Source organism: Poromitra crassiceps (genome assembly GCF_964638095.1).
Source record: "Poromitra crassiceps genome assembly, chromosome: 11".
Classification (NCBI taxonomy): domain Eukaryota; kingdom Metazoa; phylum Chordata; class Actinopteri; order Beryciformes; family Melamphaidae; genus Poromitra; species Poromitra crassiceps.
In genome coordinates this window covers 39,065,514-39,081,792 of record NC_139643.1, presented here as the reverse complement: position 1 = coordinate 39,081,792, position 16,279 = coordinate 39,065,514, and the positions used below count along the sequence as shown (strand labels likewise).

General features: G+C 44.8%; 1 protein-coding gene across 1 annotated transcript in view; it reads right to left on the bottom strand.

Annotated features, from left to right (window-relative positions):
- The window catches only part of csmd2 (CUB and Sushi multiple domains 2), a gene marked incomplete at both ends in the record, with an annotated part of 345,949 nt that overhangs the window by 71,307 nt on the left and 258,363 nt on the right, over positions 1 to 16,279 (bottom strand). The window contains 7 exons of the mRNA XM_083645747.1: positions 1,233 to 1,302; positions 3,144 to 3,262; positions 3,731 to 3,835; positions 6,467 to 6,563; positions 10,840 to 10,964; positions 14,185 to 14,388; positions 15,156 to 15,251. Of these exons, the coding sequence (XP_083501873.1) occupies positions 1,233 to 1,302; positions 3,144 to 3,262; positions 3,731 to 3,835; positions 6,467 to 6,563; positions 10,840 to 10,964; positions 14,185 to 14,388; positions 15,156 to 15,251 (816 nt within the window). The remainder of the gene's footprint in view (positions 1 to 1,232; positions 1,303 to 3,143; positions 3,263 to 3,730; positions 3,836 to 6,466; positions 6,564 to 10,839; positions 10,965 to 14,184; positions 14,389 to 15,155; positions 15,252 to 16,279) is intronic.

Below are 16,279 nucleotides of genomic sequence, written 5' to 3'. Positions count from 1 at the left end.
GTATGTTTTAAAATAAGGATAACAAATTGCTGAGCTTGGCGGATGCCTCAAGACAAGTATGTATCATTTTTAAATGTCCAATACCATACAGAAAAGCAAATTGAACAAACGACCAACAGCATTCAAGTCTGCAAAAACTTGTGATGTTATGTCCCGTTAACATATAACCTTATGACGCTTACTGTATAACATGGACAGACCATTTAACGTTAGGCTACTTTACATACCGTTAGATAACGTTAAATGGTCCGCCATGTTATGAGCGTCACGTTACATGTATGCCATCTATACAGTTACGTGTGTCTACTAACATTATTAAAATATCATAAAGTAGCGCTATTTTCTGATAATTTGCTAAAGTATGACTTGCTATCTGCTAGCCATACTAGCCTTGTTTTGCTAGGTTTTCTTATTCGTGTACTTTCCGCAGACTAGATGCCTTTGCGGCACATTGCTGCCTCTAACGGGCGGAGGTATTACTGTTTCCCAATATCCGAAGTATATCGCCTATTTTCCTCGAAATGGGGCTATAATTAAAAAAACTGGAGCCTTGAGAGCATGAAAAATACTTGAAATTGTTTTTTCAGACCATAAACTCATTTGTAAAGTGTTTATTTAAGACAGAGACCGAGAGAGAAGTTGGCTCGTTTCACATAGAGTTGAATGGACGTTCAGGGATGATGTTACACAAGCTGCGCCCCCCACTGGCCATTTGAGAGTATGGCAACTTCCGCATAGGACTCAAAAAGAGACTGCCTGTAATGGCCACTGGGTCAAACGCACACAAATCCAGGCAAAAGCACAAACGAAACGCGCACCGGCGCCTTCTCTCCACCGGAGTCTAACCTTTACCGCTTTGTTTATACGTCTCCGGGTTTCCTCGTTCTCGCGCGGATTCGAGGGGCTCGGCTACGCCTTGCATAGTAAGCCGGTGCGTCTTTCAGAGCGGTGAGAGGGTAGCGTTGTCACCTATGTGGTTATATGCTAATCACATGCTGCTGGAATTCAAAGGCTGGAGGATGAGATGGGCGGCGAGCAGCGTAAGCCCTTTCCACATGGGACCTTGGCCCGAGACTCTTTGTATAATGCGTGGCATAATGAGCTGTCAGCGCGCCGGGCCTGTTACCTTGGGCAGTGGGTGGCAAGGCGAAGGATCCCCGAAGAAAAGCAGAGGTAGAGCGGGGAAGGGAGAGGAAGAGGAGGAGAGGTAGGATGGTATTTTTTTTTGTTACCTATGCAGAGAGGAGGCGGGTAGTTCCATCGTCTGACGGTTCCTGGCATACAGGAGATGTGCGAGTTGCCCTACAGGGGGTGGGCGCACGCACGCACACACACACACACACACACACACACACACACACAGACAGACACACAAACACACGCACACAAACAAAGAGAGAGAAAAGAAAAGAACAGGCAATCAATTCATTTGCACTCCCCCATTGTCACTCATGCGTCACTCCAACTCTTTGAACCTGCAATCTATCTCTCCACGTGAGTCCTCTGTCTGCTGGGTTTCTAATGCTGAATGCATCTGAAGTGACAGAACAAGAGAGTGACGCATCACAGGCTTATCCAAGGATCATACAGAGAGCAAAGCAGAGAGGCGAGATTACAAGGAGCCGCAGACTGATCATGTGCTGCTAAAACAAGAAGCAGGAGAAAAGCATGTTCTGTTCCTTTCAAAAGCCCTCCAGCTCTCACAGGCTAATTGTGCACACGGATTAAAAAAGACATATTTGTGATGTCAGAACATAGGATTGGACCGACTCAGTTGACCTTTCTGGAGATGCATGGAGATCCACAGTTGGAGGAATATGTTAGCTGCCACTGTACTGAGCCGTAGGGCGGCTTTAGCTCAGGAGGTAGAGCGGGTCGGCCAATGACGCAAGGGTTGGCGGTTCGATCCCCGCTCCCTCCCAGCTGCCGTCGTTGTGTCCTTGGGCAAGACACTTAACCCTCCTTGCTCCCGATGGTGTGTAGGCACCCTGCGTGGCAGCCTGCCGCCATCGGTGTATGAATGGGTGAATGTAGACTATCTACTGATTGTAAAGCGCTTTGGATAAAAGCGCTATATAAATGCAGGCCATTTACCATTAGGTTGGATCTCAAAGCCAACAGCAGGACATCTTGTCTGAGAGTGAAGTCATCTCGACTGTAAAAATGTGCTCCTTGCTCACATGTCCCAGTGGTCAAGTATTGCTACTGCAGCGGGTAATGATGACATCACGCGCTTGTGAGCTGGTGGGATGACTATGCGTTTTTCATTTCCTATTTTCCCTATCTAATTATCCCCATCTATAAAAATAGATTTGTACATAGTTGACAGCTTCGTGGATACTTCCATGCCCGTCCTGTGCAAAGCACTCAAAGGTCAGGTGCATTCAAACATGAACTGATACTACTCGATAACTGATAGAGGACACATTAAATGCCACAAAGGGCAACCTTCATAAACGCCCTACCTCGTTAATGTGATTTTAATGGATTTTGGACTGTGGTCAGTAAATGATCATGGACACTTGAGATTAATTACAATGCTAGCCTGACCCCGAATGTAAGGTTTCTTCCAGGTCACACAAGGCAAGGGTTAACAAAGTAATGAAATGAAATGAGGTTGTATGAGACTGGATTAGCTGAACTAATGCGCACTATAGGTTTTCTGAATGTTCAAAATTATATTATCAATTGCTCAACAGCCTCAAATTTAGCTACTCATGGAGTCCATCCATCCAGTTGTCAGTCAATTTGCAAGGTCACGATCAAGATATAAACAGGAAAGCAATTGTGTCATCTCTCAATCTGCCTTTGGAAACACCAAAATTAACAAAGAACTGTATCTGAAATGTCTGTAAATATGCTAGTTCATCCAGTCTAACCTGGTTTGTCAACCGCTGTGAAACAAGATCATCGCTCGAGGAGACAACTGAAGAAAATCAAAGCTGACAGGGACACAGAGTGGCGGAGATGGATTGACAAAGGAAGACGATAAAGGTTTTGGAGAAAAGGTAAGCAAGCCTATACAGTTTAACCTGGCCTGCAATGCTACCCCGTGACCTGAGGGGCGAGCCGGGAGCCGGGGGTAGATGTTGGAGGGCTTGTGTGCAGGGACTGAAGCATAGTGAAGCCAGGGGCCCTGTTACCTGCAGAGTATATCCAGGTTCACACTGGAAAGACACCACGTTGTTCATCTGAAGACGCTCCCCAACCTTGATGCCGTTCATGGGCACCACAGGCTCTGGGCAGTTGGTTAGAGACACCGCTGAGAGAATGAAGGGGGAGGGGGAGGCGGAGGGCGGAGCACAGCAATGTAAACATGATCAAGAAAAATCAGCAACAAGGTTTAAAAGATGACAAGTCTATGCAGAATTTGACTGAAGAAGTGGTTCTCAAAGTGGGGTCTGGGGACCCCCAGGGGTCCTTAAGGGCCTCCCCAGCAAAAAGATGAATCATTTATTTTCACTATAATTGCCTCCAAAATTAACACAATGGCAGAATGTATGACTATTCTGGTCATCATGGGTTTCAAAAACGTTCTCTAATAAAACAACTAAAAGCAAAAATCTTATCAGATGGGGGACCCTGGGACCAAGTCGTATCAAATGGGGGTCCGTGCTTTAATTTGTGTCAGTTTAGGGGTCCTTGACATGAAAAAGTTGAGAACTAAAGCACTATGTAACAGAGATATGAGACTCTGGCAGAGTTGGTCCACATGAACTGTGAAACTTACTTTTATACTCCATCCTAAAGCCAGCAGCAGACACGCTGATATCAGAGAAGAAGTGGAGGTAGAGCTGGTTGGAGGTGCTGTTGAGCAGAGCTGGGACTGTGGTGCCTGGGGGAGAAGATTCATAGTGGAGTTTAGCAACGCTATCTCCAGCATAGGTAGAGCATCATTATCTGACTATCTCCAGCGGTAGAGCATAATGATCTAACTCTAAGAGCTGCTGGCGACTAGCCCAAGAAACCTGTTCTTTTTACAGAGTGTGTGCTTGTGTGTGCGCACAGGCACAAACGGTACACGCATGAATCAATGTGTGTAGGTGTTTTAGGATATTAGGTTGAACAGATGGAAAATACTGTAACCTATGTACTACGAGGGTAAAAGAGCAGCAGCAACTCTTTCTAAAAGTTGTGGGTAGGAGGAAGGCAGATGGTAAAAAATAATAATACTTAAAAAAAAATCTGGAAACTCCTTGTTGCTAACACTATCAACATGTTTACAGATTGGTTGTTCAATGTTAACACATTGAATGCCAGCCATGTTTTCATTCCTGTAGGTAAGTTGTGCCAGGGGTGTTTTTGACGATTCTGGCTCATTTTAGAACAGCCGAGGATTCTTTTCTGTTAAGAATTCATGAACACCAATCATCTAAAAATAACTAATAGAATGTGTGCTTTCTCTGTCTAAAAGAGTTAGTTTGCAGAGTTAGTAGTTATGTAGATATTAGCCGTTGAGTACAGCATGGTTTCAGCGTCTGGAAATTTATTCAGAGATAAATGGCTTTTTGTGAAACAGTCACTTTAACCATTCATTTTTGGCATCAGTAAGACCGTCAGACATTCTAAACAATAGTTTTGAACAGTAATTTCCTCCATAACAACAGGAAACACCCCTCTCATTCAAACTCCTCCCTCCGTGTGTCTTCTCCTCCTTCCTCCTAACAGCGGGCGTGTCAGAAGCGCGTTGTGCTGCCTGCCTGTCTGTCTGCGTGCCTGCCTGCCTGCTTGCCTGCGTGCGGGGACGAGTCTGAAATGGATTACTGTAAAATCGCCAAGCCATTTCCTTGAATGGCTTGCTCCCGCGGTGTGTGTGTGTGTGTGTGTGTGTGTGTGTGTGTGTGTGTGTGTGTGTGTGTGTGTGTGTTCGCGCGTTGCCCCCGCGGCTCTGGGGGGAAGAGATCTCTGTCCGTTCTGTGTGTGTGTCCGGGCTTCTGACTGTAAAATCGCCAAGCCATTTCCGCGGGAGGCGGCTGCTTTTGGGTCCCGTGGCTGTGACTTCTCTCGGTCTCTGTCGCCACTTAGTGGTCGGTAAAATAGATTACACACATGCTCTTGCTCCAAATAGTTATCTCGAAGATGTAAAAGGGGTTGATTGATGTCCCACCGTCAAAAAAAAAAAATGTTTATGTAAGACGAGTTAGCTCGTCCTTGGCACTTAAGCGCTGGATTATGTAAGACGAGTTAGGTCGTCTCTGGCACTTAATGTGTTAAGAAAATATATATTTATATCTGTGATGTCAGGACATAGAATTAGACTGAAGAGAGGATTACAAGGAACCACAGACTGATCATGTGCTGCTAAAACAAGAAGCAGTAGAAAAGCATTTTCTGTTCCTTTCAAAAGCCCTCCAGCTCTCGCAGGCTAATTGTGCACACGGATTAAAAAAGACATATTTGTGATGTCAGAACATAGGATTGGACCGACTCAGTTGACCTTTCTGGAGATGCATGGAGATCCACAGTTGGAGGAATATGTTAGCTGCCACTGTACTGAGCCGTAGGAGGTTGGATCTCAAAGCCAACAGCAGGACATCTTGTCTGAGAGTGAAGTCATCTCGACTGCAAAAATGTGCTTCTTACTCACATGTCCCAGTGATCAAGTATTGTTAATGCAACGGGTAATGATGATGTAATTATGAGCTGGTGGGATTATTCTGCATTCTTCATTTCCTATTTTCCATATCTAAGCCGAAGCTAAAGCTCCTACCCACAATAAAGTTTGGGTAGGAGGGGAGAAACGCAGCGGGTAAATAAATACATACATACATACATACATACATACATAAATAAATAAATAAATAAATAAAAATATCAGGAAACCCCGTGTTGCTAACACTATCACATGATTCACAGATACCTCCACCAATTGGTTGTTAAATGTTAATAACGGAAATGTGCACGCCTGGCATTTCCCATCTCTTTACTTGGGGGCACATCTAACATTTACTTTTGCTCGGGTTCCAAGCACAAACACGAGCATTCTCTGTTGCTGTGTCCTCACTATGTGGGGAGAAACACAGATCTACTGTAAACAAACGCTTCACTTCCTCTCCACACAGCGAAGGCTAACCTTTTTAAAAATGCACAGAGATTTTGCCGAGGGGAACTCAGACAGATTGAATTCCTCCCTCGACCTGCCTTTACATACAGTACAGTACATGCGGCTCCACTTAGCATTGTTGCAAAGCCAGATCCCCCTCGCCAACTGAAGCTTTTGTTCATTATAGTTTGACAAATACGCATTACCTGTCATCGCCTGCCCTTAGGTAATTGATACGGCAATTACGTCACCTCCACTGTGCTCTTGGCAGCTACAGATAAGTGATTTTTAAAAGCTGCTTGAATGTCAAGGGTTGAGGTGCTCATAAACAGAAAAATCGATTGAAAACATACACACGCGCACAAATGCACACATACACACACACACACACACACACACACACACACACACACACACACACACCTGAGAAGCTGCCCAGCATGGTGTCAGTGTTGTCCCCTCCGTCAAACACTTCCAGCGAGTCCCAGTTCTGCTCTGTGACAAAGCTGATCACCTGGATCTGACAGAACAAAGAGATGGTCTGAATGAGGAGATGATCACCTGGATCTGACAGAACAAAGAGATAGAGACACTGCATGAAATAGGCCACGCCCACCACGGGGAAAATCGCTCCGTTCACTCCCATACACCATCGTCATTTTCCTTGAATTAAACATGGCTAAAAGCTATGTGGTGGGCTGCGCAGACAACAAATGTAAAAAATCGCCAGTTAAAGTTTTTTTTGTACTCCTGAGCAAAACAAGGAAGCCATTGAGAATTGGCGAGAAGAAAAATGTGGATCTAGCTGTCAAGGAAGTAAGTTGGAGTGTTCATCTTCCGTATGTATCATCTTTTTGTGCAACACGCGACCATGCACGCGACATAGGAGAACGCCAGGATTGGAGGGGGGGTTTCTGTTTCCCCCGTTTCGGGCGTGGTTTCTGAATGATGACGCGCTCCGCAGTGTCTCTACGGTCTGAATGAGGAGATGATCGACATTTTAAGGGAAGAAGATGAGGAAAACAGGTTAAAAAAACAGAGGAAAGGGAAATCAGCATTGGCACGTATCTACTACCACCTTCCCAACATAAAACATGCTTTGCAGGGTAAAAAGAATGATACTGATTGAGTATTTAGATTTCAAATCAGTTAACTCCCTCATGTAATTCATGAGAAGTGTTGGGAGTACCTAATGTAGTTACTAAATAGTTACGCTTACTACAGTAACTAGAGTTCCATTACTTTTTCGGTAACTAGCAATCTAACTTTTTTTAATAACTCAATTACAATTACTGAAATTTAAATGGGCTAGTTAGTAGTTACTAGTTACTTTAGAATGTGAAAATGGCGGACATTATCCAGGGAGAGATGCCACCTCCCTGCCTCACAAAAATGCTCCACACGCCGCAGCTGCAGCCAGAGCACCAGAGGCTCATCACCTTTTGTAGGCTATACGCCTCTCCAATAAGCAAATATTCAAGTAAGCTATCCCATACTGGTACAAAGATAGATACAATTTGACAGTAGGTCTTGTCCAACACTGTGCCACAGCAACATTCAAATGTGTGCATTAATAAGAGAATCAGAGCAGACTTTTAAAAGTAACACAAAAGTTATTTTCCCTATAACTAATTATGCAGTAATAGTAATTTAAAAATAATTCAATTACTTTTTGAGAGAACTAGTAACTGTAACTAATTACACATTTTTAGTAGGGCATTCACGACTACTGAATTTTAGAAGTCATCGACTAGTCCCACAAAGTAGTCGACTAGTTGATTAATCGCGCGAGATAACAATTTTTTCTTTCACCCAATAAAAATGATCAATTATCTTGAAAAAGGTTTAAAAAACAGCCAGTAAAGGGTTAAGTAGTGATGGTCTCGACCTACCGGTAGTTTCAAGATGGAGACCAGTCACATTACCTCATATCACAATAGGCATCAGTTCTCAGCATAAGTCAAGTGTGACGTCTGGTATGACGTGTGCCAGCATGACATCCGTTATGACGTGGTCTCCCGACTCATCACCCCATCTTCAATAGCCAAGTGGCCCCTGTCAATATGACGTCTGTTATGACGTCGCTGCTGAGCCTATGACGTGGCAGTACATATAACCATGGTCACACGTCATCATCCTCTTTTTTTTTTACAATATCAAGGATTATTATATTACCTTCAGGACATCAAGCTGTATCCCATTCTTTTCTTCTCTACTTTGTTCAGTGCTTTACGGGAACCAAGATGGCTATGGCTGCCTTGAAAGTATCAATTTGCTATTTATCTTTTTTGATTACCCTGCTTGAAGTGGAATTAGAGGGGAAAAGAAGAGAATGATCAAAGGATTTCACTGAGATTTTAACAGAGGAAGTTCAGAAATCTCAATGGAACAAGAGACAATAAACCTCACTCTGCAATGCATCTCTTTCCCTCTCTCTCTGCACTTTATCTAAGGCGATGTTCTCAAGAGGAATTTAGTTGAATAGACTTCAAAGCTAGGGAACTGGACATTCACAAAAGAATGTTGGATATTCTTCAATGAAAAAAAAAATACTTCAGTTTGCTTGGATCAATACTGTTTGTACTTCAAACACAATAAACTGTTTTTTTGATAGGATACTGTGCCATCTATCATTGCTCTCCCTTTCTTTGCTCACTGTCCTGCCCCCTCTCTCTCTCTCTCTCTCTACCTCCCTTCCCACATCCATTCCTCAGCTCTCTCCTCCACCTCTGATGGTTATAGATCAGATAGGAGCCAATTAAATGGGAGGTGGGGGCTCTGGCACGGCCCGGAGAGACCAGGCAGATCACACATTGATCTTTCATTAGGGGGGCCGCGGCAAAATGTGCCGGCAAGGCACCTCGCTCCTTTAAGTTCTCTTCTGGATCGTGACACTCCAATCTAATGTGCCTCTGCTCAGCATGGTGGAGGGAGGAGAGAGGGAGCGGAAGGGAAAGAGAGACAGACCGAGAGAGAGAGAGAGAAAGAAAGAAAGAAAGGAGAGGGAGATGAGGAAGAGAAGGCTGATTGGGGTACAGAGTGTGTAGACACAGAGCTAATGTGTATCACATGACACTTTGTGAGCACAGGCAGTGTAGAGGCCGGCCCTTTGCATGTCAAGGACCCCAAATTCAGTCCACATTCGTGCCACGGATGGACCCCATTTGATGAGACTTTCTATCTCAAGACCAAATCTGAGAATAAAAGAGTCATTCTACATTCTCTAATTGTGTTAACTCCTTGAATTAACTCACAAAAGTTCATTTGAAGAACGCACAAAAAATAACGACAGTTTTGGGATCACTAAATACTAATTTGTTTGCAAACTAAGCTTGTTCAGGCAAACCAAGCTTGTTCACCAACTTTCAGGGTGATTTTCTCTGAATGTTGCTTTTAGCAACATACGGACAGTACGGACATTCAGATAAGCATAATCTACTTCAACTATTTTCAAATTCCAATGATTGGGAACCCCTGGATCCCCCTCAAGGACCCCTGGTGGTCGCCAGACCCCACATTGAGAACCACTGCATTACAGTGTGTGTGTGTGTGTGTGTGTGTGTGTGTGTGTGTGTGTGTGTGTGTGTGTGTGTGAGTGTGTGTGTGTGTGTGTGTGTGTGTGTGTGTGTGTGTGTGTGTGTGTGTGTGTGTGCACTCTCGTTCTCTTCTTCTTGCTCTAACTCACCCCTGGCTATCCCCATGTCAGTGTGCAGGGCCGCATGCTAAGTGCGCCAGCTCCTGTGTTTGACCTGCAAGGACAGTGAGCTGAGGTGGACGAGCTAATAGCTGAGGGACGGCACTAAGGTCATTAGCCACACTGTGGCTTCTAAGCCCCCAAATTTTCCATCAGGCAGATCCACAGAGACCTTGCCCAGGGTCCTGGCAGAGCTCCTGCACACATGCCTCAGAGAATAAGAATATGCACAATGAATCCATTGCGAAGAATGGAAAAGCAAATATTTGAAGAGGCAATTATACACAAGTTCACTTCAGTTTGGGTAATTTGAATTGCAATTATGGGATAGTTATCTGCCAAATTAAATTATGAGACTTGAAATCAGCCACCTCCACAGGGATGTAAACATGGTCCTTGCCAAGGACAATTAAATGTATTTAGAATCTAAAAGCATGTCAGAATTATTATATATTTGTTTTGCCTGCTTCTCTTCTTCATTCCATGGCTCTGCTGAACCCAGGGAGCTGTAAATATCCTCCCTGGGTACAGCCAACTCTGCTAATAAGCGATCGGTGAGCTGAAAAACTTCTCAGCAGACGAGAGCTTGTAGGTCAAGAGCGTGCAGCCCTGTGGGGAATAGACGCTAAAGACACAATCTGACAATTCCCTCAACAGTCTGAACAGACTTAACGGGGACTCAAAGGGCTTCAGAGGGGGGATCACGCCAGGGTCTCAAGGTTAAAGTGGAGAGCCTGGTCTCTTTGTCGCTCATCGTCAGCGGTGTCATGACCGGAGCGCGCATAACAAATAGCTAACACGTGGTCCGTTAATGGTTAATCGCTAGTTAATTAAACATTAATTAGTGAAGCGAAATGTAAAGCGTGGCACTCGTTTACTTTCATTCCAGCACTTGGTGCGTGTGGATTGGAAATGCAGTGTTTACACTTTGTTTGTTAATGTGGCCAAATGCCTCTCCGGCCACATGGATCGAATGCCTTTTTGCTCTATCCAATTACACTCTGGTGCCCCAAGACGCATGCTAATTCCAGACGGAAAGGGAGTCTACGCGATGAGTGTAGACAAAGTGGCGGCTGGGATATTCTGTTCGGTTTATTCAAACCTGGATTCCTGATCCTTCTGGAACGGTGATCTTCCAGACACAGTTGAGGCTGTTGAGGTAAGGCTCAGGGAAGCCAGGAGACAAGATGGTGCCGATCCGCTGGGTCAGGTTCCCTCCACACGGCACTGCACAGGGATAGAAAGAGGAGTCAGGTTAACGTACTGAAATTCAAGCAATGGCTGGAACTTGGATGGATTAAGTTTTTCCAATTTTTCTCAGATTTTCTCTCCAAATTGTCCCAATTGTTCCCCGCTGTCCCGGTCGTTGCTCCACCCCCGCTGCCGATCTAGGGAGAGCCGTAGACTAGCACTTGCTTCCTCCGATACATGTGCATTCACCAGCCGCTTTCTTCACCTGACAGCGAGGGGTTTCACCGGCAGGACGTAGCAGGTGCGAGGATCACACTATTACCCCCAGTTGCCCTCCCCGCGAACAGGCACCCCTTGACCGACCAGGAGAGGCACGAGTGAAGCAACCAGGACTCATACCCCACCGCCGGCCTCCTGCAGACATTGCAGACATTTGTCTGATCAAGCTGCAAGTACGACTGCCGGGAGTTGAGCCCGGGTCTCCGCGGTGGCAAGGCGAGTGCTTTTAGTGAACTCAGACTTCGTTAAATCTGATGACTAATGTAACATTTATACTCGCCTCCAAATGGAAAAAATAATTTGGGGAGCAATGTATTCAAAGGGCATGGGCATCAATATTCAGCCATGAAACAGTAAATCTGTGCTCTGCAGTTTTCTCGCAGTAGAAAGTTCAGAACACTTTTAAAATATTCCATTAGTGGTTTATTCTGAGCCTCAATTGCCCCACTACATGCCACAGCAATACAGTGGGGGGAGTGAATTAAGTCTACACAACGACTCTATTACTGTAAGTGGTGAGATGTCCTTATTTGCTTGTCATTCGCATGCTGCGTTGACACAGACTGTGAGGGAACGCACCGAGATTCAATCTCTGTCTGTGGCACAGTTTGTTTAAATGGAAGAAATTGTACGCAGGTTTTCCGTGATCAAAGCAATTCACAAAAGCTGAGCCTTGCCTGAGTTTCCATGGAGTGGTGTGTGTGTGTGTGTGTGTGTGTGTGTGTGTGTGTGTGTGTGTGTGTGCGTGTGTGTGTGTGTACCCCCACCGACCTCCTGCAGACACTGCCAATTGTCTCTGTAGCAACGTCTGATCAAGCCAGAGGTACCACTGGCGGGAGTTGAACCCGGCTCTCCGCAGTGGTAGGCGTGTGCGTTCATCTCTACACTACCCCGATGCCCCCGGATGTGTTAAAGTGTTAAAGACGTACGAAAGTAAAGATACACTTGCACAAAGGTATAAACAAATGTGCAGGAACTCACACACTGCAAAAACTGACAATTTTAACAAGTCTTTTATAGTCTCATGTTCAATCTTTGCGTGTTGTCAATGTAGTTTGACTGTTCTACTCTACAAACAAGTGTCAACATCTAGAAAAAAGTTGATGAAACAAGATTTTCTAAATAAGATTTTGTGTTTTACGGTGCACAACCGCACGCTCAGGCCCATATACTGTGCTGCATACACGTGCATACAAAACGCACACAGTGTATGACACTCTAAAGGAGTGTGTGCACTCTTCAAACACCGTCTTCCCAGCTTGTTCTGCTACAGCCACATCTGGTGACAGCATCCAAGCATCTGCTACAGCTGTATGTTTCTGAGAGAGAGAGAGAGAGAGAGAGAGAGAGAGAGAGAGAGAGAGAGAGTGTGTGTGTGTGTGTGTGTGTGTGTGTGTGTGTGTGTGTGTGTGTGTGTGTGTGACCCTCAGCGGTGTTTGCCACCTGTGTGCCGCATGGTTGAATTTCGGTGTACCGCTGCAGGCAATGGCTGGCAGCCCACATCTGTCTGGGAGTAGCTAGTTAGAGACTCAAAGCATCAAGCAGTGGGAGTAGAGAGAGAGAGAGAGAGAGAGAGAGAGAGAGACCCAATGTGTGTGTGTTTATGTGTTTGCCCTCTCTGTAGAGTCGCAATGATTAGTCGATTAAACAATCGAAAGAAGATTAATACCTTTTAACTACTTTTTAATAATAATGAATCGTTTAGACACATTTTTAAGAAACAAACCAAAAGCAAACTGTAAAATCTTTGGGTTGTGGGGCTGTTGAGGATGTCATCTTGGGCTTTGGGGAAAAGTGATCAACAGTTTTCTCCGTTTTGTGACATTTTAAGCCCAGTTTAATGATTCACAACGAGACCAAAGCGTTTTAGAACGTTGCAGGAGAAAATTGCAGCAGTGTAAACTGGTCCGTCTCATCTCGACTCCAGCCAGCTGATGGCGTCGCCAGCAATTCAGCTTGTCAAGTCGCAGGAGCTGCTTGCAAGTAGTTCCAACTTCAACTTATCTTGTCGTGAATTCAATTGTTTGTCCAAACGACTAATCGATTAGTCGAGAAAATAAGCGACAGATTAATCGATAATGAAAATCATCGTTCGTTGCTGCCCTACTCTGTAGGCTCTTTCACACACAGATCGCGCAAAAATTGCCGTTTAGGAGTCCCGTAAAGCCAGCCGCCTCGCCACAGAAATTGCTTTCACACGAGCCAAGCAGCACGGCCACATTACCGTGCTGCTGTGTACTTTCAGGTGAAATCCCCTCCTCCCGGATTGAAAGGCGAGCGGAGGGATTTCCTGCTCCTCCTAGCCCAAATGTATATTTTCATAGGTTAGTGTAGCCTGGGCTACTGTATGATGAACGAATTCATTCAACAAGACTTCCCTCCTAGTCCGCTGAGCAGGGAGGATAGGTGCACTCGCATGGTGGGCGGGCAGATCGATATGGTGTTCTACTAAAATTGGAACGATACACGACCGCCCGCATATCAAACAGCTGCAGTCTGCATAACGTTCGTCGGGGGAATAACCTCAGACCAACTCGCCACAGACAGCTATAGCCCTCTGAAGCTTATTATTATATCCGTTAATTGTAGCCTACCTGCTAATGTCAACATCGTTTGAGCATAAAGCCTAACTGCACGGAGCATTCCTCCTGGCGTCCCTGCAGTCATGATTGTATAGGCTACTTTTTTTACTTTCACTCCTGCACTTTCTTTATACATGAGGTGATTTCCCCTGTAATTTTTTTTGTGAATGAGCAGACCATTCGCACCTTTTCCGGCTCGCTGCGACAACCTTTCAAGTGGAGGCGGGTTGCCAGGTAACCCGGCGCTGTTACTACCTCCCGTCGCGGGACAAAAGGCGTAAAACAATTGTCCGCCAAAGCGCATTCACGACTTTCACATCGGAGGCGCTAATCCTATTTTCCGTGCATTTTTCGGCTTTCAAGGCCGGTGTGAAAGAGCCTTGTATGTGTCCTACCTATACAGCTGGGTATGGTGCTGTTCCACTGTGCCAGCGCGTTGGCAACGGTCAGGCATTCGACGGCGCTGAACCCCTCCAGGATGTAACCTGGACTGCACTCAAAGCGGATCACCGCGCCCACCGCAAAGTTGTTGCCCATACGGCGGCCGTTACGGGGCTCAGGGACTGAGCTGCACTGGGTGGCACTTGTCCTTGGCACAGCTATGGAGAGGGAAGAGAGACACACAGAGAGAGAGAGAGAGAGAGAGAGAGAGAGAGAGAGAGAGAGAGAGAGAGAGAGAGAGATTCATTATTTGTTGGTCATAAAGTAATATTCAGTGCTCATGAAAGCTTTTACATTTTACATTTCCATACACTTTTAATGATCAATAAAGTGATCTATGAAAAAAGTTACTAGGGGTGCCAATGTTAGTAAAATAGAACATTTTATATGCAGCTCTTTTCTTCTCTTCGTTCAGGTTACTTGCAGTAAAACACAGAGGAATGAAAAACACATGCATTATTTATTCATTAAACTTGCTCCAGAGCTGCCTTTGCCTTCAGATACTGTATCTGCAGCAAATGTCATTTCTGGCACAATGCAGTGTTGAAGCAAAGCAACAATGTAGCGATTCAAGGGAAAAGTCCCTCTTAGGGAAATAGAGCAGAATCAACATGGGAGTCAGTAGCGCCTTTTTAACAGGCTGCCATACTTTCCTATTGGTAATGCTCCAGGGCGCGCACACACACACACACACACACACACACACACACACACACACACAGGTGAATCCTCTCGAAATTACTCTACAGTACAAGTCATCTATTATGCAGTGGAACGGGCTGTTAGAACAGAGAGAATCAAAAAGTTACACGGTAGAAGGATTTGTGAGTACCTGTGTGTGTGTGTGTGTGTGTGTGTGTGTGTGTGTGTGTGTGTGTGTGTGTGTGTGTGTGTATGTGCGTGTGCGTGTGTGTGTCTCACCCACCCTGGTACACCAGGTGGAATCCTCTCGAGCTGGCTTGGCCTTTGGAGGTGAAGCGGATGAGGATTTGATTGGAGGTTGCTAATGGCAACGACTCGCCTATAATGGAAAAGTAAAAAGCACAGTTTGTATTTTATACATTATATATTTAGCAAAGTGTTGACTTCAGTAGATATCTTCTGACCATCTTCTGAACAATCTAGTTATGTAACTACAGCTTGCCTGTTCCTCTTCCATTCAGCAGACTGTATTTGCATCAGTCTACTGCCCACTTTCTGAAGTGTGTGAATATTAGTGGACTATTTTAGATGAACTCAATGTAGAGGTATCTATTCAGACGGTCTCTCAAAAAGGTGGTAGCAAGTAGGGATTTGAAGACATTTCATTAATCGATCATCTGGAAAATTGAAAACATGTGGGGGGAAAAGCATCAATTACCACAAATGATTTATTCAAAAAAAGCCTATAGCAGAACATACTAAATAAAGCGTGTTTTTCCTCAATTAAATCTTTATTCCAAGAAGAACTTATAGACAGTTTTCACAGAGTTGTGTGGCTAGGGAACGGTTTGGAACCTAGCTTATGTCCTGTCAGTTATTGTATTAGCAAACACTGCAACAGGAGGTAAGCTGAAGGAAATGTAGAATGTTTCTGTTGTCAAGTTGAAAGCATCTATAGTCCGACCAACAACAATCCTCTTAAACAAGGCAGTTAACGTTTCACTTTAACTGTTAAACTAAAAAGATAAGCGGCGCTCATAAAGGCAGCTGAGCCAAACCTCTTCAGAAATTAACGAGCCAACGCTACTGCGCTCTTAAACACAATTGAGGCTCTTTTAGACACTATTCCAAAAAACACATCAATCATATCAACCGTATTGGTCCTGTAAGATGTCTCACTGCTGCCACGTAGTGAAATTCATTCATCTATGTAAGCAATTTAGTTATACTTGCTCATAAGGCTGTAATGTTATGATGCCGGGTTCAGACTAGACCATGATACCCCTCGGCGAGTGTTTTTGGAGCTCCCCAACAAACCCTAACCTGACGTTGCCAGATGGGTTGTTTTCACATAAGCATCCTGGAATGAGTCACTCGGGAAACCGTTTCCAAGGGCAGACACTTTCA